The 25,321-nt window shown below is 43.5% G+C and overlaps 2 protein-coding genes across 2 annotated transcripts in view; one reads left to right on the top strand and one right to left on the bottom strand.

The window, feature by feature from the left end:
- The window catches only part of SNX30 (sorting nexin family member 30), a 46,888-nt gene extending 41,734 nt beyond the window's left edge, over positions 1 to 5,154 (bottom strand). The window contains exon 1 of the mRNA XM_072359654.1: positions 4,887 to 5,154. Coding sequence (XP_072215755.1) covers positions 4,887 to 5,048 — 162 coding nt within the window. The 5' untranslated portion in view covers positions 5,049 to 5,154. The remainder of the gene's footprint in view (positions 1 to 4,886) is intronic.
- An 8,854-nt stretch (positions 5,155 to 14,008) lies between these two features.
- INIP (INTS3 and NABP interacting protein) lies at positions 14,009 to 22,860 on the top strand. The gene is made up of 5 exons (XM_072359899.1): positions 14,009 to 14,148; positions 14,547 to 14,623; positions 19,152 to 19,254; positions 20,715 to 20,805; positions 21,944 to 22,860. The coding sequence occupies exons 2-5, from the start codon at positions 14,599 to 14,601 to the stop codon at positions 22,037 to 22,039; spliced, it is 315 nt and encodes a 104-aa protein (XP_072216000.1). The 5' UTR covers positions 14,009 to 14,148; positions 14,547 to 14,598; the 3' UTR covers positions 22,040 to 22,860.
- The last annotated feature ends 2,461 nt before the right edge of the window (positions 22,861 to 25,321 follow it).

Genomic DNA, 25,321 nt, shown 5'->3' with positions numbered 1-25,321 from the left:
CTGGCTGATGTCACTAACGTCACTTTGGATTATCTTATCTTCAGGATAGTGATGAAGGGAGGCTCCTGAATACTGAGGAACAGGTGAAAGGGAATTAACTCAGACAGGACTCCAGGAAGGCTGATCAAGGGACCCACAGGCCAGTCAGCATCACTTTAAACTCTGAGAAGAAAACAATACTGGAAACCTCAGCTTCCCAGTTAATATGATCTCATATTCCTGTAGAATGGAACCAAGCTTGATTCATTCACACTGACACAGTTTCATGAGTTCACCAGCTTCAGATCCTGGCTTTTTTTCCTAGTCTCAGTCTCTCCAAATACAGAGAACTTACCTCAGGCCTACTTTAAGAAAAGTACATGGCACTTGTCTAAGTGTTCTTATTTAGTCAGAAAAGAAAGAAGTTTGTAGAAGCTTAAGCAGATTTATTTTAAGCTTTCAGATTACTGCAAACTGGTTTCATTTGTGGGTGGATGAAGAGCAATAATTAAACTAACAACCAAGGAAGCTGGAAGCAGAGCTCCAGACTCTCAGTATATTTTTTGCTGGGAAGTTGCCAGGCTCCCTTCCAGAACATGAGTGCTAAGTAAAAGCACTCCAGCAACTGCACCAAGTATTTACACTTGATCAGGTGCTAATATAGGCCTAAGCATTCATCAGGGTGGTAGCTGGAATAAGATGAGCAAAGGGTCACATACAAGCAATAGTTTCCAGTTAGCGCACACAGACATGTGGAGTTCTAACAGCTTCCTCCATGCATTAGCAGATTTCTAGCTATGCATTGCAAGTCTGGTAACCCACATCCAAACTGCTTGATACGCTGCCTACAAAACAGCCTTGAAGCTCAGTTCATCTGCCTAGTATTAATATAAGCAACAAGAAGACAAGTGTACCTTCAAAGAATAAAAGCAACACAGGTTATAGGCCGCAAAGCACTATGAAGAGTCAAAGGTTCTGAAAGTGGACAAGCAAATCCTCACTGAAGTCCTGCTCAGACTTCAGCTAACACAGCTCACAATAAGGCCTGATGCATTCTGGGACCAGCACCATTCAATTAAAGCAGGAGCAACTGGTATGCAAGACAGGATGGACAGGAAGAGATGGAAGCCATTATCATTTGCAGCTCACAATCTCCTGCAGCCACAGTTCTTGCATACTGACTGCCAGCAGTCTCTTCAGAATCCATAATCTTTGGAAATGGCACAGAACAAAACTTCCATTAGAGCAGCTCACCCAAAACATTTTTGTAGTGGATCCATCAAAAGATGGACCAGTTAGGTTTCCATACTTCCTGCTGCAATACCATGCCTGAATCACGACAGAGGAGGAAGGATGAGAGCTGTCAGTAGGGAACTATTCCACTCACAGGTAAGGAAGCTGAAAGTCACAAGTTACCAGTATAAGAATTCATGAAATAAGAGATAAATTTGTTATTTCACATTAGACCAGTCTGTATGAAGCAGACCAAAACACTGCTTGTTTTCTCTCCAACTGAGCCCATAGAATAAAGTTTAATGTACAGAATACCTTGTCTTGTAAACTTGAAAGATCCAAATGGACTGTGACACCAGCACAGGTGGGACACGAGGGCTTTTGAAGCAGCAGACAAGAACTCAGCCCTGGCATTCAGGACCTCACACAGCAGTTGCTGGTCTCAAGGCAGACCACTGTTAGGAAGCTGCTCTCATGACACTACATTAAAGTGATGGCAAAGACAACAACACTAGAGGACAGCAGGAGTAAGCCAACAGAATACTTTATTTCTAATTCTGAACAGCCTGGCACTTCCAATATTTAGTAATAGCCTATTAAAGCAGCATAACTCCAGCAGAGCTGGATCCCAAGTCTTACAATAATTCTACAATAAATTGGGTAGAATTACACAGCAGCATACCACGTACTTCTCACCTCTGCTCTAAACCCAGCAAGCTCTTAATAATGTCTTTTATCCTCAGTGTTAGTGTTTTTCCTAGACTGTACAGTAGATTCACTACTGAAAGTGACAAAATGGTGAAGTAGTCACACAGCCACATGCAAACAGAACTTCCCTTTCTTTTTTTCTGGAAGGAAAAAAAAAAGAAAAAAAAAAAAAGATAAATTCACACTGACACATCCCCATCGGTCTTACCTTCCTCTGTAAAGAACCTGCTTGGAAAAGTATGCCTCAGTTAGCAGATGTGCAGGCCTTTCAAAAGCTTGCTCTAAGTCTGCTCAGAACATCACCACTTACTCTGAGGGATTGCTTCCTCCTGCATGTTTCTCTCTCAGGTGACATCAGGGGGTTAGCACTGCCTAGGTTCAGCTTCAGCAATGTCCTTGTTTGGAGGCTGCCAAGGGTATGGGAAGAAAAAGTCTGAAAAAGCTGATGAAGGTCAGACATCAAGTCTAATTGCATAAAGCACTGTTTATCCTGAGGGGAACAGAATGCTTTATAGAAAGATCTGGCCAATTCAGAAATACTTCAGAGATAAGAGCCTGCAGCTCAAATGTTTTATGCTTGTTGCAGAATCACTATGAATGCTAAGTATTCAGGCAGATACGCCCACCTCATTTAAGAGGTTACAGGCTCTTAAAACAGCTTTTTTCCCTACAAGTCAAGACGAAGACATTATTTCAAATGATAAATATTCTGGAGCACTCTTGGTAAGACTGACAGTAGCCCTCTGCTCCAAACCAGAGAAGCTGCAGAAAAATAACACACAAGGATCTCCTTCCCTTTCCCATGACCAACTGATCCAACACCATTAGCCACTGTTCTTAGAAGAAAACTAGAATTTTATGAGACTTCAAACTCAGGTAAGGTCTAAGCTACCAGATTATTGCCAAGTTTGAATAAAAAACCAGCATGAAACATGCAGGCAATATTCCTGTCCTCCAGGTTTCTCTGACTCAGGATAAAGTAGTGTCCTCATTCATCCGCTCCAAAAAGGCAAGAAAGCCATGCTTTAAAGAATGCAAAGCTGCGATGGCACAGGTTCAACCACTTCAGGCTGCACATCTGTGGTGGAAACTGAAGCACTACTTTAAGGGCAGACAAATTCCTTTACTCCCGCACTTTCCTGACAGGATTCCAGTCTCAGGGCAGGAGACCTTTATCTCACAGCAATGTTTAGGAAGTATTTGCTCAGAGCAGAAAAAAAGAACCCATAAAAATAAAGTTATGCAGTTCATGGTGGTGGGCCAGCAGCTACACTACTCTTCTACAGACTGCCCTAACACAGGCATGGCTATGGAGTGTTTCTTACAAAGGCTTACTGGCTCAGAGCCGCTTCAGAAAAAGAGACCAACCCACACACGTCCTGAAGTGCCAGACTCCAACACTCCCCAAGAAGGTCCATAGGAAGGCCAAGAGAACAGCTCTGATCCCATCAGCAATTAAGAGTGGGTGAAAAGATTCTGAGTTGATTTCAACATGGACCTCTCTCTTTTACCCAACTACTGGAGTTATTTTCACGAAGTAGACAAGAGAGCTAGCCTAGCCTTTGGAAAGATCAATGACCCACCACCAGCAATTCAGCATTAGTTATACTGACTACCCAGAAGTCTCTATTTACCTCTACTTATCATAGTCACACCACAGACTATTCACTATGTGCAGACAGCTGAAGTTCATTATTGCCTTAAACTCATGAACACTTGTTTGCTCACTGGAGTTCCTCCTGAAGTGGCAAAGAACTCTTTTTTTTTCTTAGCAGCACTTTAGGTATTAAGTAGAAGGGACAGCTTTCAGACAATAGAACAGTTGGACTCCTTCCATCAGATGGACCAGGAGCTTGGCTATTTTCTGCTAACTCAGCTAGAAAGAAAAAAATAATGCTGCTCTCTTCCTACTGGGAATCCTCTTCCACAAAGCTTGTTACTCTGGTGCCATTTCCAGGTCAAGCACAGAGCTCATCCCCTTTTTGCTCCCCCCTTTATATCACACCCATGCTGCCAAGCACCCGGAATATGCAGTATTACACAAAGCTACTAGAAGATGGACTTCATTGTGCCACTGGGGGAAAAACTGGTAAAAAAACTTCCTGATGAGCAGGAAGTTGGCCTGGGGGCAGAAATACCTCTCCAGCCTCAGTTTGTGATCAGCCATCAGAGACAGTGGTACACCTCTCAAGCACCTTTCAGCAGCAACCACAGAGGACCTTGCTTGTGCTCTGAACACTCAAATCTCTGCAGTACAGCCTAAGAATGAGGTTGTATGGATGGACAGTGTCAAACAAGTGGCTGCAGGACCACCGCCGTGCTCCAGGCAGACCAGAAGACCCATAAAAGGAACTGCCAACGCTAACTGCCACAAATCCCATTTCACACAGAGGAAGCACTCACAGCTCTGAGACCAGCAGGTCCGTGACACCTTGTAGGAACGGCAGAAGTGCTCAAAGCAAGAAAGTTGCAGCCTGCTCCCAGGAAATCCTACCTTGCTGCTTTCCAGGAACTCTGCCCACAGACATACACTGTCTTTGACAGCAGTTAGCAGATGAGCACTAACAGAAGGAGACTCACCCACCATCGCACCCAGGACCCACACTCGGGCAGCACACTTCACAGAGCCCTTTCTGACACACGCCACAGGCTGGGAAGCAAAGGGAAGGCAGGCTGAGGTACACAACAGCATCCTTCCACACAACTGCTGTGAAGAAGCGGGTGGGGGATCTGCTCCGGAGCACAGAGCAGCCCCACGGCGAAGGACCGACACCGCCCCCAACCCCGGCAGGGCACAGCCCTGCCCCGGCACCCGCCTGCCGGCGACGGCAGCAGCTCCCCGGGTTCGCTCCCCCGCGGGGTGCCGGGATGCAGCCGGGAAGGGGCTGCGGGGAGGCAGAGGAGCAGCCCTTCCCCCTCCGCTCGCCTCCCCCCCCTCCCCGGCGCTCCCCTCCGCGGGGCCGTACCTTGTCGGCGATGCTGCGGGGCAGCAGCAGGTCGGGGCTGGGGGTGAGCGCCGGCCCCATCTCCTCGCTGCTGGAGGTGGCCAAAGGATGCGGCATCTCCCGCAGCGATTTGGGCCCGGAGGACGGCAGAGGCTTAGGAATGCCCGCCGCGCCGCCCGACATCGCGCCGGGGCCGGCCGGCAACCGCAGGCCTCGACGGGGAGCTGCGGGGCCGCTGCCGAAGCCTACCCGCCGCCACCGCACTACGAGGCGGCGGCGGAGGAGGAGCGGAAAGAGGACAGAGGAGGAGGAGCGAGAGCACCGCCCGCCCCACAGGCCCCGCCGCGCCACCTGCCGCCCCGCCCCGCCAGCGGAAGGCAGCCCGGCCCGCCCCGAAGGCGGGGAGCGGCCCTGAGGCGGCTGTGCCCTCTTGAGCTGTGTGGGGCCGTTGTAGTGACCTTAGCCGCGGTTCAAACTGCGAAACAAATGTGTTTGTGTTGTGCTGTTGAGCGCTAATTAGAGACAGTAGCACACGACAGGGGGACAGACGCAGCGCTTTTAGGCTGTCGTAACCCCTTACAGCTAGATACAGGTATGTAAAGATATGTGTACAGATACGTGACCAGTCACAGCTCCGATGCTACGGAGTTTCACTTGTGTTTAACGTCTGATGAAGTGCAACCCACTGCCTGGAGGAAGGCGAGGTAGCCTACAGGTGGCAGCTTGAGCAGCGCAGCAGGACACAGGTGAGAATGCAGCACTGTGGGCTTTCACAATAAAAACAATACTTATTAGAATCACAGTATCCTTAATGTTGGAAAAGACCTCTAAGATCTTCTAGTCCAACCGTCACACTTCCCCACCAATATCTCCCTACTAAACAATGTCCCTCAGTGACACATCTGTACCTTCCTAAACACCTCCAGGATCAGTGACTCCACCATCTCCCTAGGCAGCCCATTCCAAATCACTCTCACTCTTTTGGAGAATATTTTTTTTCCTTTTTGTCCTTCTTGGCCACCTGGGCACACTGCTGGCTCACGTTCAGCTAACCATCAACCCCAAGGTGCACTTCTTCCACACAGCCTTCCAGCCACTCTGCCTCAAGTGTGTAGCATTGCCTGGGGTTGGTGTGATCGAAGTGCAAGATCAGATTCTTGGTCTTGTTGAACTCCATCTCACTGGCTTCAGCCCAGAGATCCAGCCTATCCAGATCCCTCTGTTGGGCTTTCCTACATTGACACTTCCTGCCACCTTGGTGTCTGCGAACTTATTGAGGGCGCGCTCATTTACCACAGCAAACAGCAAGAGAAAACCAATAGCTACTTAAATATAGAGTTTTTGAATTATGTCAACACTCCAAAGCCCCAACCATGTCCCAGGTCCCCGTAAGAAGGAGTCTGTGAAGCATGCTGTGTCAGTTACAGTTAAGAAACAACAACCTGTTTTATCTGTCAGGAAGAGGAAACAGTATAAACCAGGTAGCTTTAACATACAGCACAGCTTTCTTCTAGAAAATCCACATCTTATGTGGCAACTACAGCAATGAGCCTGTGGGCAGGTAGTATTGCAGTATCCACTGCACTGCACAGGAGACAGTTCGCCTTCATGCATGCCTGAGTATCAAAAGCCTATGACTTATTAGGTGCACTTTTCCTTTAAGCATCCTCACCCAAACACGTTTCCAGCTCAAACCCTTCTCCTTTGGGTGATGCGGTCATGGCCCCAAGCTGCCAGAACTCATTTGGGCAATACTCTCAGACACAGGGACTGGATTTTAGGAGATCATGTGGAGCCAGGATTGGGATTTGATGATCCCTGTGGGTCTTTTCCAGCTCAGGATATTGTTTGGTCCTAAGGCTGGGACACTCAGACTGGGGCAGAGGATGCTTCTGGGTCACCTGATTGCAGCCCCCAGTACCAATAGAAAGGAGAATAGGAGGTGAAGTGGGGCTCCATGCAGCAGTGCACAGCAGCTGTGCAGGAGATACAGGGCATGAACTGAAACTGGAAATCCTTGATTTTCCCCATGCAGACAGCTTTAAGCAGAAAAGGTTGCCAGAAGAAACTGTGCAGTCTCTATCCTTAGACATTTTCAAGATCTGACTGGGTAGATCCCTGAGCAATTTGGCTTGATCTCATGCCTGACCATGCTTTGAGCAGGAGGTTGGACCAGGGTCCCTTCCAGCCTCAGTGATTCTGTGACTCGGATAATGTTTGCTACTATGGAGGTCATATGTCTAGTTTCTAAAGTGACTTTCCTGTTTACAGGGATGAAGTTCCAAACTCTATTGATTTATTTATTGGTTTAGCTCCCTGTGAATACTGTATGGCCAGGCAATGTGCCTCTTTGTTTACTAATCACATTTTTCTGTGTTGCCTTGGATGGTTTCTGCCTGGAGCTGAAACAGGTTGTCTTTAGTATTTTCATCTGATCCAAACTACTTAGAAACACTTTCAAATACCAAACTGGACTGCTATCTGCAAAATGCAAGAAGATTTGTGTGCAGTAAGCTGAAGTCTGGCTGTAAAAAGGTCAGAAGACATTAACAGAAGGACTTTTTATCCAGAAAAATATATAAACCTGATGTAGCGATAGTCTCAAATTCTCACTATGATATCCGTGTTTAAATTTCAGAATTCTAGTGCCAAAGAGTGCACTATAAAATCAAGACATGTAACTGCTTTTCCAAGATAAGATTTGATGGTATAGATTTGATGGGTGGACTGTTTGATGGGTAAGGAACTGGCTGCAAGACTGTTCACAAAGAGTGTTGGTCAGTGATTGAGTGTCCAGATGGAGATGAGTGACAAGTGCCATCCCTCATGGGTCAGTACTGGGAATGATGCTCTTTAATATCTTTATCAGTGACATCATCAGTGAAATCAAGTGCACCCTCAGCAAGTTTGTGAATGACACCCAGCTGTGTGCTGCAGTCAGCATGCCAGATGAGATGGTATGCCATCCAGAGAGACTTAACAGGCTCAAGCTGTCAGCCCAGGAGAACTTCATGAAGTTTAATAAAAGCCATGTGCAAGGTCTAGCATCTGGGTCGTGGCAGCCCCCAAGGACAAGAACTGCTGAAAAGGATTTGGGAATAGTGGTTGGCGGTAAGCTTGTACTGAATCCAGATGTGGAGCCCTCAATATGGGACAGACATAGACCTGTTGGAGCATGTCATGGTTTTATGGTTTTTGGTATTGGTATTCCACATCATAACATCATGTAAAGCATGGGGAATTTAAAGAGTTAATTCTCCAGCTCTGTGGATTGACAACTTTCCGGATACTTGGCTCTTGGAAGAGAGGAAGATCTACATACCACAGATGAATTTGCATTCAGAGGGGAAGATAAGACCCGCAGGTCATGGGACTCGCTCTCTCCCGCTATCTGGCAGTGTGTAGCTGTGCTCTCCAGCCATTTAACCTTAAATTCAGAGTAGGGCCTTCAGTTTCACACACTGTCTCTCATTTCATTTGCTTTATTTGCATCACTTTCAATTATATATTGTATTATATTGTTATCCTGCATTCCAATATCATATTTACTAAATTAACTTTCCTCCTCAGATTGTTACTGCTGTTCTGTTTGTAGGCCCGTCTCTGTGGAGACCTGACAGCAGCCTTTCAGTACTTAAAGGGGGGATATAAGAAAGATGGAGACCGACTCTCTACCAGGGTAGGTTGTGACAGGACAAGGGGAAATTATTTCAAAGTAAAAGAGAGGAGATTTAGACTGAATTTAAAGAAGGAATTTTTTTACAATAAGAGTGATGAGGCTCATAAACAGGTTGCCCAGAGAAGTGATGGATGCCCCATCCCTGGAGACACTCAAGGTCAGGCTGAACAGGGCTCTGAGCACCTGATGGAGCTGTAAGTGTTTTTGTTCACTGCAGGGGAGATGGCCTTCAGAGGTCCCTTCCAACTCAAATGGTTCTGTGATTCTATAAACGTTCACAACAACTAATTTCTGATAATAGCATGAATTTTTGTGTATCAGAACAGGTCAGAGTAAGGAAAGGAGTAAAGGTAAGAATGATTTCATTGATTTCAGAGAGGGGAGGGAAGGGGGGGAAGGGAAAGGGAAAGGGAAGGGAAGGGAACGAAAAATGGAAAGGAAGGGAAGGGAAAGGAAAAGAGAAGTGAAAAGAAAGGAAAAGAAAGGAAGAGAAGAGAAGAGAAGAGAAGAGAAGAGAAGAGAAGAGAAGAGAAGAGAAGAGAAGAGAAGAGAAGAGAAGAGAAGAGAAGAGAAGAGAAGAGAAGAGAAGTATGTCATGTAGCTGACTTCCTGTAGGAAAAATTCTTCCACATACAAATAGAAAACCTCTAAATGCATCAGCATGTGGGTTATCTGGCTCCAACAGCACGCACAAGAATGTACAGCCAAAAGCTGAGGAAGGAAAGTATCTCTTTTCTTAGTAGCAGCAGCACTGAAGTAAATAAATGTCTCAATTTTGCTAAGAAGTTATGACTGATGAAAAAGATGATAATGTTCCAGCCTCCATTTCCTTCTCCATGCCATGAAATGTAACAGTATTCTTTTTTGCCTGCAGTATATTCCTATGCATGCTTATTGATAGTTTTCCTTTTGTTAAATACTCTGCAAGCAAAAAAACCCAAACAATCAGCATAGTGAAACCAAGAGAATTAAAATACAAATTGAGAATCAAAATCAGTGAGTGGCTAAAGAGGGACTGAAATTCACTGCCCACCTCGTAACACATATTAGCCAGGAAAAGAAGGTACATTCTGCTGGCAAAATCTTAACTATTTCTTATGTTTACATCATTTAGCTGGAAAAAATAAATAAATAAATAAATAAATAAATAAATATAATATAAAAGATACAGTAGGCGTGTCTTTACTTTTAATGAACAAAGAAGACAAATGAACTTGTGGATCAAGAATCCCATAAATTCAAGACAAAGCTCACCATTTTCATGTGTGTTTGTTGTGTTTTTGTTCGTTCATATGGTTGTTTCTACCTCTGTACCACTGAAATGAAAATCCTGCAGACTATCTTTTCAGACTTTTACCAGGTTAAACTGAGAGTTGCCTTTTCAGCCCTGCCAGTCTGCTAGAGATACAGCGAGGCTACACAGGAATGCTTTTATACCTCCACTATGGCAGGGTTAGTTTAGGATGTACTCTTACCACTTTTGGACTTCAGCCATATCTTCTCATCCAGGGTTGAGGTTCATTACTATTGAGAATCTTTGGCACTAAATGGCCAGCACTCTATGCATGTTAGATTTCCTGATATTTTCACTGATGGTGGCACGTAGGTCAGCACAAGAAAAAAGAAGAATTTTGAACAGATGCTACACAGCGCTGCAGACTCACACTGTGTACTAGATATACCTACAGCTTTTGGAATAGAAGCAGTTTGGCAGTGGATTCTGAGAACCGGGTGCTTTCTGTATTGTCTATCTAAGTCCTCCAAAAAAGAACATTTTTCTATTTAAAACAATTCAGATCTTAAAATTAGTTGACAGATGTTACATACAAAGCAAATATGTTATCTGGCAGCAAAACTATTTGGTTGCAAAGTACTTTCCTTCATGGTAAGGACTGGAGCTGCTCCTCACCAATAATGGAAAGTGACCTGTAAGAGAAGCTATTTACAAATTTAAACATAAGCAGCACCAGTGGGTTACAGCTGTTCTGATCTGGATTGCCAAGTGCTCAGTAATACCACTTAGGATGTTTTTATAATGGCAGATGGCTTCTTAAGTGCTCAGAATGAGTCTGAAAAGGACTCCTTCAGCTCTTTCATAACATTCTTTTTCTAATGCACCTCCACTGTCCTGTTCAAATAATGAGACATAGAATACCAACTCGGTTCAAAATGACTAGCAAGTGGCTAGGCTACCTTCAGGTTGAATTTATTTACCAGACCAGACATTGAAAAACAACCTGCTTTTCATCAAGTATTCTATTTAAAACCTAGATGGGATTCTTCTGTATAGAGCACTCCAGACAATACGAACACGTGGGTAGACCAGAGATCACACCAGTCAGACACTCAGGCTTGTCTGGCAGTTGAGAGCCACTCCTTGATACTTACATGTTTTCCTACACATGCGCTATTTGGAAATGCCATTGTTAGCACCTGTCTGCACATGAGCATAGAATCACAGAACCATAGAATCACAGAATCATAGAGTCAAAGAATGGCCTGGGTTGAAAAGGACTACAATCATCATCCAGTTTCAACACCCCTGCTGTGTGCAGGGTCACCAACCACCAGACCAGGCTGCCCAGAGCCACATCCAGCCTGGCCTTGAATGCCTCCAGGGATGGGGCATCCACAGCCTTCTTGGGCAACCTGTTCTAGTGCGTCACCACCCTCTGAGTGAAAACCTTCCTCCTGATGCCTAACCCAAGTCTCCCATCCTACAGGATGTTCAAAAACTAAAACTCAGCTGTATTTTTTGGATAAACAAAACCAAAGCAAAAGAAAAAAACTCCTTTCTTCCTTGTGTTATTACAGCTCATGTCTTTCACTGCACGGATTGAAGAGAGCAGGCTTTTGCACCCAAGCCATTTAAATCTTATTCACATGCTTGACTCTGCACAGAGATGTGAACACTTCTAGTCAACAGTGGTATTCACAGACATATTTAAACTAATGGGTATGTTTTGCTACATCAAAAGGCCTCAAAGCTGTCAAGTTTGATGGGAAAGCAATAAACAGGAGAGTGGAAATATAGTGCACTTGTGATAGATAAAAGAAGTCTGTGTTAACCAGCAGTCAAATGAAAAGTCAAATGTTCATCCCTTGAGGACTCCAGCTATAGCAACAGTATCTCAAGGCAAATGATTATTAAAAAAACAAAACACAAACCAAAACAAAGCAACAACAACAAAACAACAATAAAAACACACCTCATAAAATCATTACAAACTATTCACAATGTTTTGAAATTTATGGTCTGGATATATGTGTGATACCCACCATGAAGACAGGAAATAGAAGGTGGTGTTTATAATGGATCTGTATGAGCAGCATTACCAGTTGGAAGAAAGAGCAGCATGCAGAAGATCTTGGCTCAAATCAAGCTGCGCAGCCCATTTTCACATAAGCCAAAAAATGGGTAAATCATTTCTTTACCTCAGTTTTAAGCTTACCTCATCTGATAGCTACTATATAAGTGCTACATTTTATAAGCTTTATTTGATTATGGTGAACATGAAGGAAGAATTTCAGGGAAAATGAAAGTACTCTGATGTACTAGAGATTAGACTTCATTCCTTTTAAGAGTTACCTGTGTTCCTATTTCTGTAGCTCAAAGAGGAAATTAATGTGCTGACATGAAACTTCTTTCAAAGCCAATCATTTCACTTGAGGCAGCACCATGTTTCCAGACAGATGCTCAAAGCTAAGTGTCATTAATTTTCATCTTACTTCTATAGATCTAAGCCTTTCTGCGACTGAGTTTCCTTGCTGATGACTCCACATCTTTACCTTACTATCTTTCCTTTCTCTGCCCTCTTCCCTCGCTCCCAGACAAGAACCATGGTCCACTCCTTAAATCTTGTCACCAGCATTTGCTGTGTTAAATAACTGCTCAGCCTGTTTGACTCTAATTGCAGCTTCCCAGAATTACTTGCACCTTCTTTCTGGCATAATGGTGCAGTGAAATACTTCTGCTTTGGATCATCATCTTGGGCTCCGTTCTTTACCCACAGTGCTTCTCAACAGTTAAGGACAGTATACAAAACCTGCAGATGAAGTAAACCACAGATCAAGACAATATAATTAAGAACAGAGCATATGATAACTCTCAAGAGAAAATGAGAAATCATTTAAATAAATCAAGAAAAAAAAAATAATCAGAGGGAAGGAGCTCAGTCAGCTGTTTAGACAAAGGGATTTGGAAATAATGGCCATATGTGCATAAAGCAGCAACGTTTACCTCCAGCAGTATTAACACAACTTTAGTAGTCACAAAGCAAACAGAAAGCTCCCTGTGATTGTCAGCTGGTTGCTTGAGTGCTGGTTGGGGATTTTCATCAACACACACTAACACCCAAAGACAGGTTTCACCAGGCAAACAGTCTGGGGAACCAAATCCTAAATCTGGAAGTCACAAGTCTCCAGAAATAAATATGCACAGTTTTAAAGTTCTCACTCTTAGAGAGGGTTTGAGAGTAAGCACAATTACATAAACAGCAGCATCCTCGGTCATCGGAATGTTCCGCATCCCAGGACATGTATACATAATACAAATACAGGAAAACTTGCATGAAAAATAGATGTACTGTTTTCAGTCAAATGGACATTGCAGATCCTGTGTATTCCCCCACATTATTTCTGCATAATCTGCTCTGTCTGCAGCAGAAGTTTGGAAAAAAAAGTCAGCTCCCTTCAACACCAAAGTATGCGTTTGGTTGTCCAAGATAATGGAATAGCATGGCACTTGGCAGCCGCTCTCCCTACATTCTTACCAATATGAGTAATTCCATCTTAAGTAAAACAACTCCAGCTTTAACAAGCCCTTGTTCCACTTTTAAGCCTGGATGCTGGCGAGCAGCTCGGAACTTGGTGAAGGGGAAGCACATGAGCGTAAGCGGCCTGTGGGTGTCTCTACAGCCCATGCCCTCACACTGTGCCAGTGGCTTAAGAATGCCCGCTTAGCACCCACCATTTCAGAGCTAAGTATTGAAACAACACACAAACACGCACACAAAGCTCTTTACTTCACGAAAACTCACTGCTTGAAAGCAAACCCTGCATATAAAGCTACAGTACGGCTGCGGAACTGCCTTCTCGACCAGTCACGGGTCAGTGCTGGGGCATGTTTGCTATGCGATGCCTTATCTGTTTGTTACGGTTTTAATAACTGATTTCACTTGTCTGTGACGGAAGGTACGGCTGCCAAGAGCCGAAGCTGAGCCCGCGGCCCGTGCAGCACCCAGCAGGCCCACAGCCACCATGCCTGCCCCCTTGCGTAGGGACCGGCGGCGAGCCCAGGGCGAGGCGGTGGCCAGAGCCCGCCTCTTTGAATCCGATTGGTCATCTGGCATGTCCGTCAAACCGCGACTCGTGACGCTTCTCTGCGCCACCCGGAAGGATAAAGCGGAGCGCAGTGCTGGGAGAGGTTCGTCGCGCCGCGTGTGACGTCACGCACGGGCCAGATTTTGCCGTCAGCTGATTGGTTGCGGCCGCGCGGAGAGAACGGAGCAGCGCGAGTCGGGGGCGGGCGGGACGGGATGGCTGTGAGCCCGGCGGGACGGGGCTGAGCGGGGCCGGGAGCGTGGAGCGGGACCACTGCGGCAGGTGGGTGCCGTGCGGGGACGGGACGGCTCCAAACGGGACGGGAGTAACGGGCGGAGGGAGGGTGGAGAGCGCCTTCCCCTCAGCGGGGGGAGGGGATGCGAGCGGAGAGCCTCATGCAGGTGTTAACGGGGGGAGGGGGAAAGAGGAGTGGGAGCGTTGGTTCCCGGGGCGGGGGGAAGCTGAGGGGTCGGGTTATGGCCGCCGGCAGTGGGCATGAGCTGACTCTGACGTTTATAAACAGTCAGTGGCAGCACGCGGTGTTTCTGCGGATAAACTGGGTGAGAGCCGTATTGGTGTCAGTCCGACGGCTGCGTCCGCCCGGCACAGCCCTACTGCTGGTGCTTTAGATCCTAACTTTGAAAGGCGAAGTTCTCACCTGTGCGGGGCCTGATTTGCAGGTATCGGTGAGGTTAACGCCTGAGCTGTGTGAAACTGGTCCGGAGCTGAAGGATGGCAGCGAATCCCTCGGGACAAGGTAGGCTGTAATAGCGGGACTCTGGGCAGAGCAGCTCCCAGACTACACGTTTAATGTGTCGGAAGGGCAAAACAGGGATGGAAGGTGAGGCTGGAAGTGGCAGAATGTGAGCAAGCTCCTGGAGAAGGCACACCGGGCAGTTAACATGAAGTGGCCTCAGGAGGCCTGGGTGGCTGTGGAAGCCCTTCCTGAAGCATGCTGCAGGCACTCACGGCCATTAGCACTGAGCAGGACTTCAGCCCTTGTGGTAACGTAGGGCACAACCAGAGGTCTGCACCAGTCATGGTAGGGGCAGGCAGCAGGGTTGCCTAGAAGGAGAAGCCAAATGAAATCATAGTGGCATTCCCAGTGGGGAGTTTCTTTGCATGATGGTACGTCGGCATTGCTTCGTTAAAGACGTGGAAATGTTAGGCCTGAGGCAGCTGGGCCAGGGAGAGGAATATTGTTTCAGGCAATTGAAGGAGGGGCTTAAATCGCCCTCTTGAGGTGTCTTCTGGAAGTCTTAATGAAGCTCCGAAGCTTCTCTCATCTATGGAAAAGATAAGGAGAAGGAAGCCTCTAAGGTACAGTGCTTTGCTTATTGATTACGAGAGGTGAATTCAGTTTCCCAGTGCTGTGTCGGTACCCTTACCAGGATAGCAGTTCTATGAGCTGGGTACAGTCAATGCTGAAGCACGGAAACTGGAAGGGCTACCAGGCTCTTATATTTTAGTTGCTTCCCTTTTCCTATGTGCTTTCAGATTTTAAAGTAAACACAGAAGAAATGTGTCGGCCCAAAAGATGTGTTTTACTTGCTGCTTGACCGAAAGAAGGTAGCTTTTGTATAGCTCATTGGGATTCTGTGAAAGTGATAAGAGTACTGCAAATAGCCATCTCTCTGCAAATTTGAAGGTTCTGTAATGGCAACTCTTGCTTTAGTTTGTAAATACCAAGTCAGAATCAGTGCAAGGAATAGGATGTCAATTAGAGTTTAAAGCTACTTTTTCTTAAGTAGATATGTGAATTTACTGGGAAGTAGTGGGGAATTTTACTGTAAGAGTGTCTTAGGTTTGCTTCCCTCAAAATTCCATAGGCTACATTCAACATATATTTAATGGCTTAGGACTTCTGAATTTTCTGTATTTTTCTGCTGGCCAGGTGTAGTTCAATAGTGTAGATGTACGAGGCAAATGCTGTGTTTTCAGCTTGCTGTATGGTGTGTATATCAGTTCTGTTCAAGTAATTCATTCTACCATTTTTCTTCTTGGACAAAGAAAAAGAAAAAAAAAATAAAGAGGAATTTTCTGAAACATGCCTTGGGAGAGCCCTGAACACTGGAACTTAATCAGCCTGCATGCAGAACATTTTGGTGCCAGCTTGTTTCATTCCCTTTAATCATAACTAGATATTTTCTTAGATGGGCTTAATTCAGTTTCCTGATGCTTCCAAACTCAGACTGCAAAGGTTAAGAGTTTTTGGGGACTAGACATCCTTTAGCTCAGGGACCTCTCTTATGAAAGCACTCATTTCATTAGAATTTCAAAGATGAGAAGCTGCAGCTGTTTTGTACAGCAAAACCAGATAGGACTTAATGAAAGCCTCACTTTCAGGGCTTTATTACCACATGAAACTGATTACACTGATTGCATGAAACTGATTACAGCATTTAAGAAAAAAAAAGTGTGTGGGGGGAGTTTGGGGGAAGAAAAGCTTTCAGCGTGATTCATATTGCTTATAAAAGGAGCTCACAGACCATAGCAGTGGATTTGATGAAAATAAAGATCGGTTTCTGATGTTATAGAATTTACTTAAAACATTCTTCATAATACGATGCTGCTGCTGCAGCACCTCGCAATACTTAGGCAATGTGCATTAATGATGTTGCTGTTGTTAGGCTTTTGTTTGTGCGCAGCAAGACCAGAGCTCACCTAGCATGTTATCGCATCAAAGACCCTGCTTGCATAGGGTCCTCTGGGGGAAGCCCCCTGAGATGAATGTTGTGGTGCTGCAGGAGGAGCTGTAGTTCAAATCTCCACAGATGGAAGCAATAGAGATCCTCCTTCAGACAGGGCCGAATGATTCCAGGAAGAAGAGTTCTGGTACAATGGCAGAAGCAAGCTCTTGAAATAAATGCAGGGTTGAAAGCTTCAAATTAGAGCAGTTCTGTGAAAAATCTCTTTCTGTTCTGGTGTTTGTTCAGATTTTTGTCTTTGAGCACACTTTATGGTACACAGTCTGAGCAGGTAGACTTCATGTTCTGTTTGCAGACTCCCTTTTAAAGAGGAAGACTGTGGTGTTCTACATTGAATTATATAATCTATAAACTGCTCTGCTCCGCATCTGAGTCTGATTTGTGTGCAAGTACATTACACAGAGGTTTTTGCAAATCTCTTTGCTGGGCAAACTTGCAGCCATAAAGCAATCAGTGTCTTACATTCACTGATGCACACAGCTGTTGACTAGAGAGACAGACAAAATACTAGTGTATCTTTTGTTAATTTACTGAATTGCAAGTGTGCTGTTTGTTTCACGGTTATGCTTCCATGTAAATTGTATATGAGAATATAAATTGTTACTGAAAGTATTGCTATACAATATAATGGTAGATGATGTTTTGTTATGACACTAGCCACAGGGAGATGAGAAAATCAAAGTACAGTAACTCCATCTTTTCTCCCAGGCATTAGGTGGTTAGGTTCTCCTTCATATTTACTTGTTTAAAGGCTTGTAGAATGGATAGGAGGTCAAGGATGTGGGGAGGTAGCCTTAAGATGTTCGGGATCAGGTCAGAAGGATAATGTCGCTGTGAGCTCCTACAGATACTGGTATAACAGCAAGGTTTTGATCTTCTGTTATCTTTTGCCTTTCACATGCAGCACAGGGTGATAGTAAACTTCTGGCTTCTACACAGAACACTTAATAAAAACTACAGATAGAGACTTACTTGCCTTGCAATTCAAGTTGGTAACTTAGATAGCTATTACACGTTGGTCTTTTACTGAAGTTCTGTAGGGGCCTGAGCAGGGGACAGCTGAAGGGACTGTCAGGTTTGATAAATGATTTTGTAAGGATGCCAGTTTTTCTCACTAAAATGGATTTCTCTTGCACCCTTCTCTCAGTTGTTCACTTTTAACTGAGCTTTTTTTTTATTTTATTTTGCTTTAAGAACAAATTAAAAATGCTACTGGTAGGATCTCCATGGTACTCAGCTGAGGAAATGCCTTGTATTTGTTGGATTCATTTTCCCAAGTAGGGTTTTTTTCTGCTTATCAATGACAGATTCTCTTAAGTGACTCTTTCAGGACAGAGGGTGGCAGATGGGTAATGACTGAATTCTGGAGCAAACTATTACTTAATAAATAAATAAAACTCTCTGAGGAGAAAAGAGTAAAAGCAGTAATTAAAGTTTCCTCCAAATCTCTCCATAGACGTGCAATTCTGTAGCAAGAGTTGCACTAAAAGGAAGGATCATAGTCTTGCTTGGTTTCTGATCGTAGTCCAAAAGCAGCAAATAAAATTTTATTCTTACAAGTATCTTAAAGCTTTCTGAATCATAACATCTGCTTCATGATAAATCTAAGTACATTTAGTTCTTATTTATTAGCTGATAGTAACGTATTAAAAAGTGGTCTCCTTTTTCTTGTCTGAGTCACCATATTGTCTGTCTTCCAAGCATGTGCTCAGATTTATGCATTTGAGGATAAACCAGCACTGGCAGAAGGGTACTGGGTACCATGTCAAATTTTAACCTTTTTGCCTGAAAACTGTGTAGAATGTACATGTAGACTTGGTGGCCTTGGCTTGTGCTCTCTTAGAAGTACTTCAGTTCCTGCATAGTTACTGTATTGTCTCCAGAATTCATGAGGAGATCTGAGGTAGCTGCAACTGAGAAATGTTGAATCACAACTTGTTGGCAGGATCTCACAGCCCTTGCATCCATCAGAATGCACATCCTGCTGCCTTCCAACATCTTGAGCTCATTATTGTTGCTTCTCTGGTGTTTCCGATTGAATTTCTGCATGAATTGAATAAGAGATTGTCACTTCATGTACAAGCGCGTATGCAAGCTTATTGTTGCTCTCATCCTTAACTTATTACATATGTAAAGATTGTACTACAGTTTGAGGTGACTGGCATGAAAATTTAGGCCAGGGGATAATATTACACTGTTATCATACTTTCCTTGACTGCATTTTAAATGTAGAATCTGGTAAGTTTAAGTTTACCTTTCCTCTGAAAGGGAAGCTATCTGATCATGTACCATGGCTGTAGCTCCAGAAGTGGCTTGGGAGAAGGTAGGGACTAACTTGAAACCTTTATTTTGAAATGTATTAATATGAATGATAGCTTAAGGAAGCTATTTCAGGTTGTAAAATGAGAAGAGGAAAATTAATCCTTATTAATAGCGTTTTGGATTGGAGCAAAGCTTTGAAGATTAGTGTGTTCATCATAATGTCATATTGCACAGAGATTTTTAATTCCAGAAAGCTGGAGTTGTGCTGCAGAAATTGAATAAATCTTTCTAATATTTTTCTGTCATTCTCACCAGGTTTCCAGAATAAAAATAGGGTTGCAATCCTGGCAGAACTAGACAAGGAGAAGAGAAAATTACTTATGCAAAACCAGTCTTCCACAAATCACCCTGGAGCCAGGTATTTTATGTTCTTAGATCTGTTCAGACGTCACTGGTTAAATTGAAGGGTGGGGAGGAAAGAAATTGAGTAAGCTGTAAGCTTACTTAAGCAACTTACCAGTAGTGTTTGCTAGCCATCTCACTAATCATTCAGATACACCTTGCACACTAGGACCACGTTAATATTTGAAATTGTTCACCAGCAGTGAATTTTGGCTTACTTAATTTCCATTTGAGCTGGAGAGAAACAGATGCGCTTGCTCAACCGAAGTCTTCCTTAAAGAATAATTAGGAAGCAAGTAACTAGAAAGCATTTAATATTAAGTAAAGCTAAGTGCTCTAAGGTGTGTCAGCCTAGGATGAAAGCTCAAGACAAAAGTCATACTGAAAAGTTAGAGGACACAGAATTGAATGCAACAGAAACGTCTTCAAAATAAAGGAAAATATTTTCTTTTAAATAAAATTTTTCTCCAGCAATGATGCTTATCTTCATTTTTGTCATGAAATATGTCTAAGCAATTTCTGCCTGGCTTACATGATACTTATTTAGCTAATCTTACTCTTAGATCTTTTTCAAAAGTAGCCATGCTCATTAAACATTATTTAGCAAATCAGCTGTTGACATCATTGCTGCTAGGAAAAATCAGCTGATGAATTTCCTCGGTTCCCTTGTTGTTCTTCATACTTCTGTTTCTGAGTCAGCGGAGCTGGACTTTGAGCATCAGTCTCTAGAGCCAGTTTGAGAGAGAGCTGTCAGCTGCCTTGCATTACAGCTGTAATGGCAATCTTCACTGATTTTTATCTGGAGGATGAGTGCTTGTTTTAATTACATAGAGCGAGAGAAAACATCTCCTTTTAATTTCTTATGTTTGCTTAGCAAGTTGAATTAGTCTCAAGATACAAGAGCAAAATGAACTGCTTATAAACTTTAATTTGAAACCTAGTATAAGCTGCACTGAGATAAGCGAAATCAATTTTGTGTACCCTAAGCTGTTGTCAGGGGATCATTATTTTGGTCATGTTGATAGGAAGCTTTCTTACTACAAGCAGTGAACATACTGTCCGAGAACTGATTCTTACACTGAGGATTGCAGAGCTGCTGTTAGTGCTTCTGTTTGTAGCAGTGATCTGGGGCAATCATGGAGTGACTGAGGTATGGCGAAAACACGAAGCTGCAGTTCTGAAAACTGCTGATGATTGTATTCCACTTGTTCCACTGACTTTAGTGGGATGTTGCCACTGTGCAAAATCCAGAACAGGCTTCAGGACTGTGAGCTTCCCAGGCTTAGTTTCTCATCAGTTGGTTTTGCTAGGTCAAATGATACAGCTGTGATCACTGTTTTCCCTTTCTTACTTATGTTAACAAATATGTTTTCCAAATAAAGTCAAGCCACGACTCAAGTAAATCCTAAACTGTGAAAGTTGATGGCAGTCCTATCTGTGGGTATGTATCATGGTGATCTTGATCTTTATTTGCAGCATTGCACTCGCAAGATCACCTCTCAACAAGGATTTCCGTGACCATGCTGAACAACAGCACATTGCAGCTCAGCAGAAGGCTGCACTGCAGGTGAGCTAATACAGAAGGGTTCCATTCAGCTTGGCTCTGTTTCAGGTGTGCATCCCCTCAAAGAACAGTCCTGCTCTTAGGGAGAATGAAAAAATCTTTAGCAGTTAGTTGTGACAAATGTGTGAAACCTGAAGTTTAATCTTTTATTATGAGTTTAAACCTATCAGCTTCCCTCTCAGTATGGTTGGGGGATTGTAACATATAGCATAATCACAGACATTTTGTTCATCTCCGTCAGTTTTATCAGGTTAGGAATGTCTCTTGAATTGTAGGGAGGGCACAAGTGGTACAGATTTCCTTGTTAGAATCTGAGGAGGTGCCAAGTAAATGCCCTGCAGTCCTGAGGAATACAACCAGAAGACTTGGGAAACCTTTTTATATTTATGGACTATCTTGCTAATGCTGGGTGAAGTTGATTTCAGTGTTGAAATGGGAAACTGAGCAAGAAAACCAGTGCATGGCCACTTGTTTCCTCACTGTTCCAGCATAACTTGGCAGAGAGCATAGGAAAAAAACTGGAGATGCAAACTAATGACCCTATTCATGTATCTTATATGCATTGCTGTATTCCTTTTTACTGTTAAAAGCCACAAGTTGCTCAGTCTTTGAACTGGAAAGGGCCGTATAGAATTGTACTAAGGCTGTCTAGAGCCATAAGCAGCAGATGTCCCCTTCCGGTGAGCAAGCATATGTATATCACTTGAGCAGGATGCTGATGTTCCAGAGGTATGTCTGATTGTATGGCATTTGTACATGCAGACTCAGGCTGTGTGACACTACTGATGCACCCTTTTGGTATACAGTCACATTTGACATCAGCCATGTAACTAGACCTGTAAGTTGGTTATTGATGGGAGTGCAAGTGTGAAGTCTTTGAGAAGAGAGGCCAGGAGCTCATCTGCCATTCTCCTTACCTTTGTGGGATTTCAAGAGAAGAGAGCAGCAGAGAATGGCCAAGTTAGTATAGTCGATGGGCCCTTCTCAAATGTGTCTGACTTGAAATGGTGTTATTAAGTTGGAATGTCAGAGCTGAAGAGCAGACTGGGAGAAACACTGCTTAATGCTGCAGAAACTATAGTCTTGAATTGTATCAGTGCTACAGGGAGTTGTGCTTTAACAAGTGTTTTTCCTTTTCCAGCATGCACACGCACATTCCTCAGGATACTTCATAACTCAAGACTCTGCATTTGGAAATCTTATTCTTCCTGTCTTACCTCGACTTGAGGCAGAATGAGTGATGCTGTTTCTCAGAACTGCAAGTCTGATTCTAGCCATAGCAGGAACTGTCTGATCTTTTAATTCCTTTATTTTTGACTCTGAAATCCTATTTCATTCGGGATTCTTGTGGTTGCCTTTGGAAGTACCAGCTCAGCTAAAAAAGCAATGTTCTTGAACAGAGGTTTTTATCCATATTTCAGGCTGAGGTCAAACATAAGACCTTGTTGGTGTGTCAAGTGCATGGTGCTTGCTCATTTCTTCCTTTTTAAATAAATGTCCAAACCAGAGTCATCAAGAGATGTACACAATAATAAAGGTCATAAATGCTGACAAAGTATACAAGTACCAATTTTTTACTTTGAAAGAGGAAGTCACTTTTTTGTGTGTCAAAGCAGACTTGAATTTATCAGGCACATCAGTAAGTCCCTTTTGTTTTCTAACATGCAGGGACATTACTGATCTAATATTGTTTGCTGTTAAGGCATTACCCGGTCTTCACAAGTCCTCTGTTGTGGTGTACCTACCTCTTTATTTTGTGAACTATGAAAGTGAATTAAAATCACCAAGGAGAATGGGGGGAAAAAAAAAATGATTGTTTCAAGAAGTCTTTCAATAAAATAAAGATCCTCTAATTTCAGATTGAAAGTGTGCAAGGACATTTCAGTTCAAGCATCATGAAGTTGTGTCTTTTTCGGTACTTCAGGTGTGTTCCATTTTTGTTTGCTTTATTCCTGGCCTTTTTTATTTGTGGTAGCCAACTGCATCTCCATGCTGAAGTGAAATCTTTTGCTTTTAATTTTGTGATTGCTACCAATATGAAAAATAGTCTTTACATAGACCCTTTTGTGTCTTCACTTCAGCTTTAGTAGTAAAACTGTACCTTGATTGTTCTTCCTATGGAGGCAGGATTCAAGAAGCAAAAAAGAACTGAGGTGAAAGTCAGCATTTAGGGCACATCAGTTAAACTGGTGCTTATTTGAAGCATATTGGTCCTGTGCAGAACCTTACCAGTCTAGTCTCCGGGGTTGTAGAAGTGGTTCCAGGAGCATGGACAACACATAAGGAGTGCAGGGAGCAGACTGGAAATTTCAAGTGACGTTCCATCTTTTTTTCTCTCTACAGGAGATTGCCTTACGCAGGTGAGCATTACTGAGCTGTAGGCACTATTAACAGTTCATTCCTTATGTGCAAGAGAACAGAGCAAAGACTGAGAGATTGGTGAAGGTATGAAGATAATGCCAGCACTTCCATGTACTTCGGCTGAGTATGGAGCTGTGCAGAAGCTGTGATGTACTGAAACCCTTTTAAGAAGGAGAATTGTATGGAAGAGGTCTGATAGGGCTAGAAGATGTGCAACTGCAGTATCAGCTATCCATACCATTTGCTTTTTGAGGGATTTGATGTGGTGAGTCATGGAAATGATTATGGTTTTTATAGATATAGAAATTTACAGAGGAGAAAAGGGTTTCATCACTTCCATTTTCAGTGATTGGGTCTCTGTAGGTTTTTGGCTTTTAATTACCAAGAGTAATTTCATTACAGAGCTGTCCCGACTACTCAAATTATTCATTAGTGTGAGCTGAGCATGTTGAGGCTTTGAAGAAAAGAATCTGGTAATCTTTGTGTACAGAAGAAGGTGAATAAATCATTCAAAGTTTGGAAATACGCAGAGGTAAAAAAGGTTAAGTAGATATAGTAAGAAGTTTAGAATTTAGTGTTTAGTTGAGTCTGCAAAGTAGGCTGTACTGTTCACATTAAAGGAGCTTTCTTTGAGAAGTTATGAGAGAGTATCTGCTTTCTTTGGAAACAGTCAGTGCTATCAGTCTTGGTGTACAGACTGTGTTTGATCCGAGCAATGAAACAGTTTCTCCTTTGTGGAACTAGTTGCTCTACAGAAGTAGCTTAAGCTTGCTGACTGTTGTTTTCATCTCAGGTAGTGAAAGATCTGCTTTTGGAAATCTGGGGACTGGCTCAGAGGTAGTTGAAAGAGGGGGAAAAATTGACACAACTGTTCTAATATTTTTTAGTTGTAATGGCTGAAATTATGTGATTGTGAGGGACTTGTTGATGTATCTAGGTATAATTAACTGTCAGAAATACAAAAGCTGTATGTGGAAGCTTCTGTCTTAGAAACCACCCCCCAGCAATTAGTGTCAGTTCCATCAGTTTGTCTTGCTGCACTTTTCTGCTGCTAATCAGTATTAAAATAATTATCTCTATAAGGTAACCTCAGCAAAAGCTTTTCTCCTATTGAAATTGATTGCATGCTTAAATTCCGATCAGTAGTAGTTAGCAGGAATATCATGCATCTGGCAGTGTCCATTACCTTGGTCATTTAAGAACAGGAGGCTTGTAATCTGGTGCTGACCAGTGTACTTAAGAGCATCTTCACACATGCAGTGTGTGAATCATTTTATTTCATTTGCTACAGCATTAATGATCCTTTCCACTTAGCACACGTTGTTAGTGTAGAGTCTGATCAGAGCCCTTGTATGCTCCAGATGCTGGGTAAGAGCTAGCCCTGAAAATGAGGACTCCTTACACTTAACAGCTATCATCGATGAGCACAGTGAGATCGAGGCTAAGTGATGGCAAGAGTCATAATTTGTCAAGAGGTAAAGAAGTCACAGTCTGAAGCACTGAAGGTACTGAACCACAGCTTCTTTCTTTGTAGCCGTCTGCTCTTTTCCTTTGACTGAGAAGCTTTCCCCTCCCCACGCTTTTCTATATTGAGACACCAAAGTCACTCATCTCCCTATCATTACATAAAATGAGGTTACTGTTATCATCTTCAGTTCTGCTGGTGGAGAAGAATACAGAGGGGTTGCAATGCAAGAAGACACAGCCCGTGGAGCTGTGGGGGTTTGTGGGCAGATGGGAGGTATCACCTGGTGACTTGCTCCACATCCCACACCAGCAGCTGGCTCATCTCCCCTCTCCTGGAAGATGCTGAGTCCTTTGATTTCTGGTTTGTCTCTTAATTCTTTCCCTGTGCTTGTGAGTGATTTCTTTTCAGTTTTGTTTTCCCCAGAGGTAAACGTTCCTCATTCAGGGGCAGGCAGATGTGTGAACCTTCATGCACAGGAGTGGGCCCAGATTTGTGCTCACAAAGGCAGTCTGCTCTCACTCCACCCAAGTGGAGCTCATTCCATTTGGGTAAGTGATTATATAATCTGTGGAACAAGGACCTGACACCCGGGCTTCCACAGGCCAGGTGAGAGCCAGATGCATAAGGTGACAAAGCCAGCTTTGCTCCAAACCAGGGGATTAATATTCGTTGTACCAATAGCATCATTTC

The sequence above is a fragment of the Excalfactoria chinensis genome, chromosome Z (genome assembly GCF_039878825.1).
Source record: "Excalfactoria chinensis isolate bCotChi1 chromosome Z, bCotChi1.hap2, whole genome shotgun sequence".
Lineage (NCBI taxonomy): Eukaryota > Metazoa > Chordata > Aves > Galliformes > Phasianidae > Excalfactoria > Excalfactoria chinensis.
The sequence above is the reverse complement of the archived record's forward strand: the minus strand, read 5'-3'. Positions and strand labels throughout refer to the sequence as shown.

Excerpts from the sequence above, each read along its gene's own strand:
- INIP (XM_072359899.1), top strand. The coding sequence starts at position 14,599 with ATGGCAGCGAATCCCTCGGGACAAG. Across the intron at positions 14,624-19,151 it reads AGCGAATCCCTCGGGACAAG|GTTTCCAGAATAAAAATAGG; the intron begins GTAGGCTGTAAT and ends CATTCTCACCAG. Across the intron at positions 19,255-20,714 it reads ACAAATCACCCTGGAGCCAG|CATTGCACTCGCAAGATCAC; the intron begins GTATTTTATGTT and ends CTTTATTTGCAG.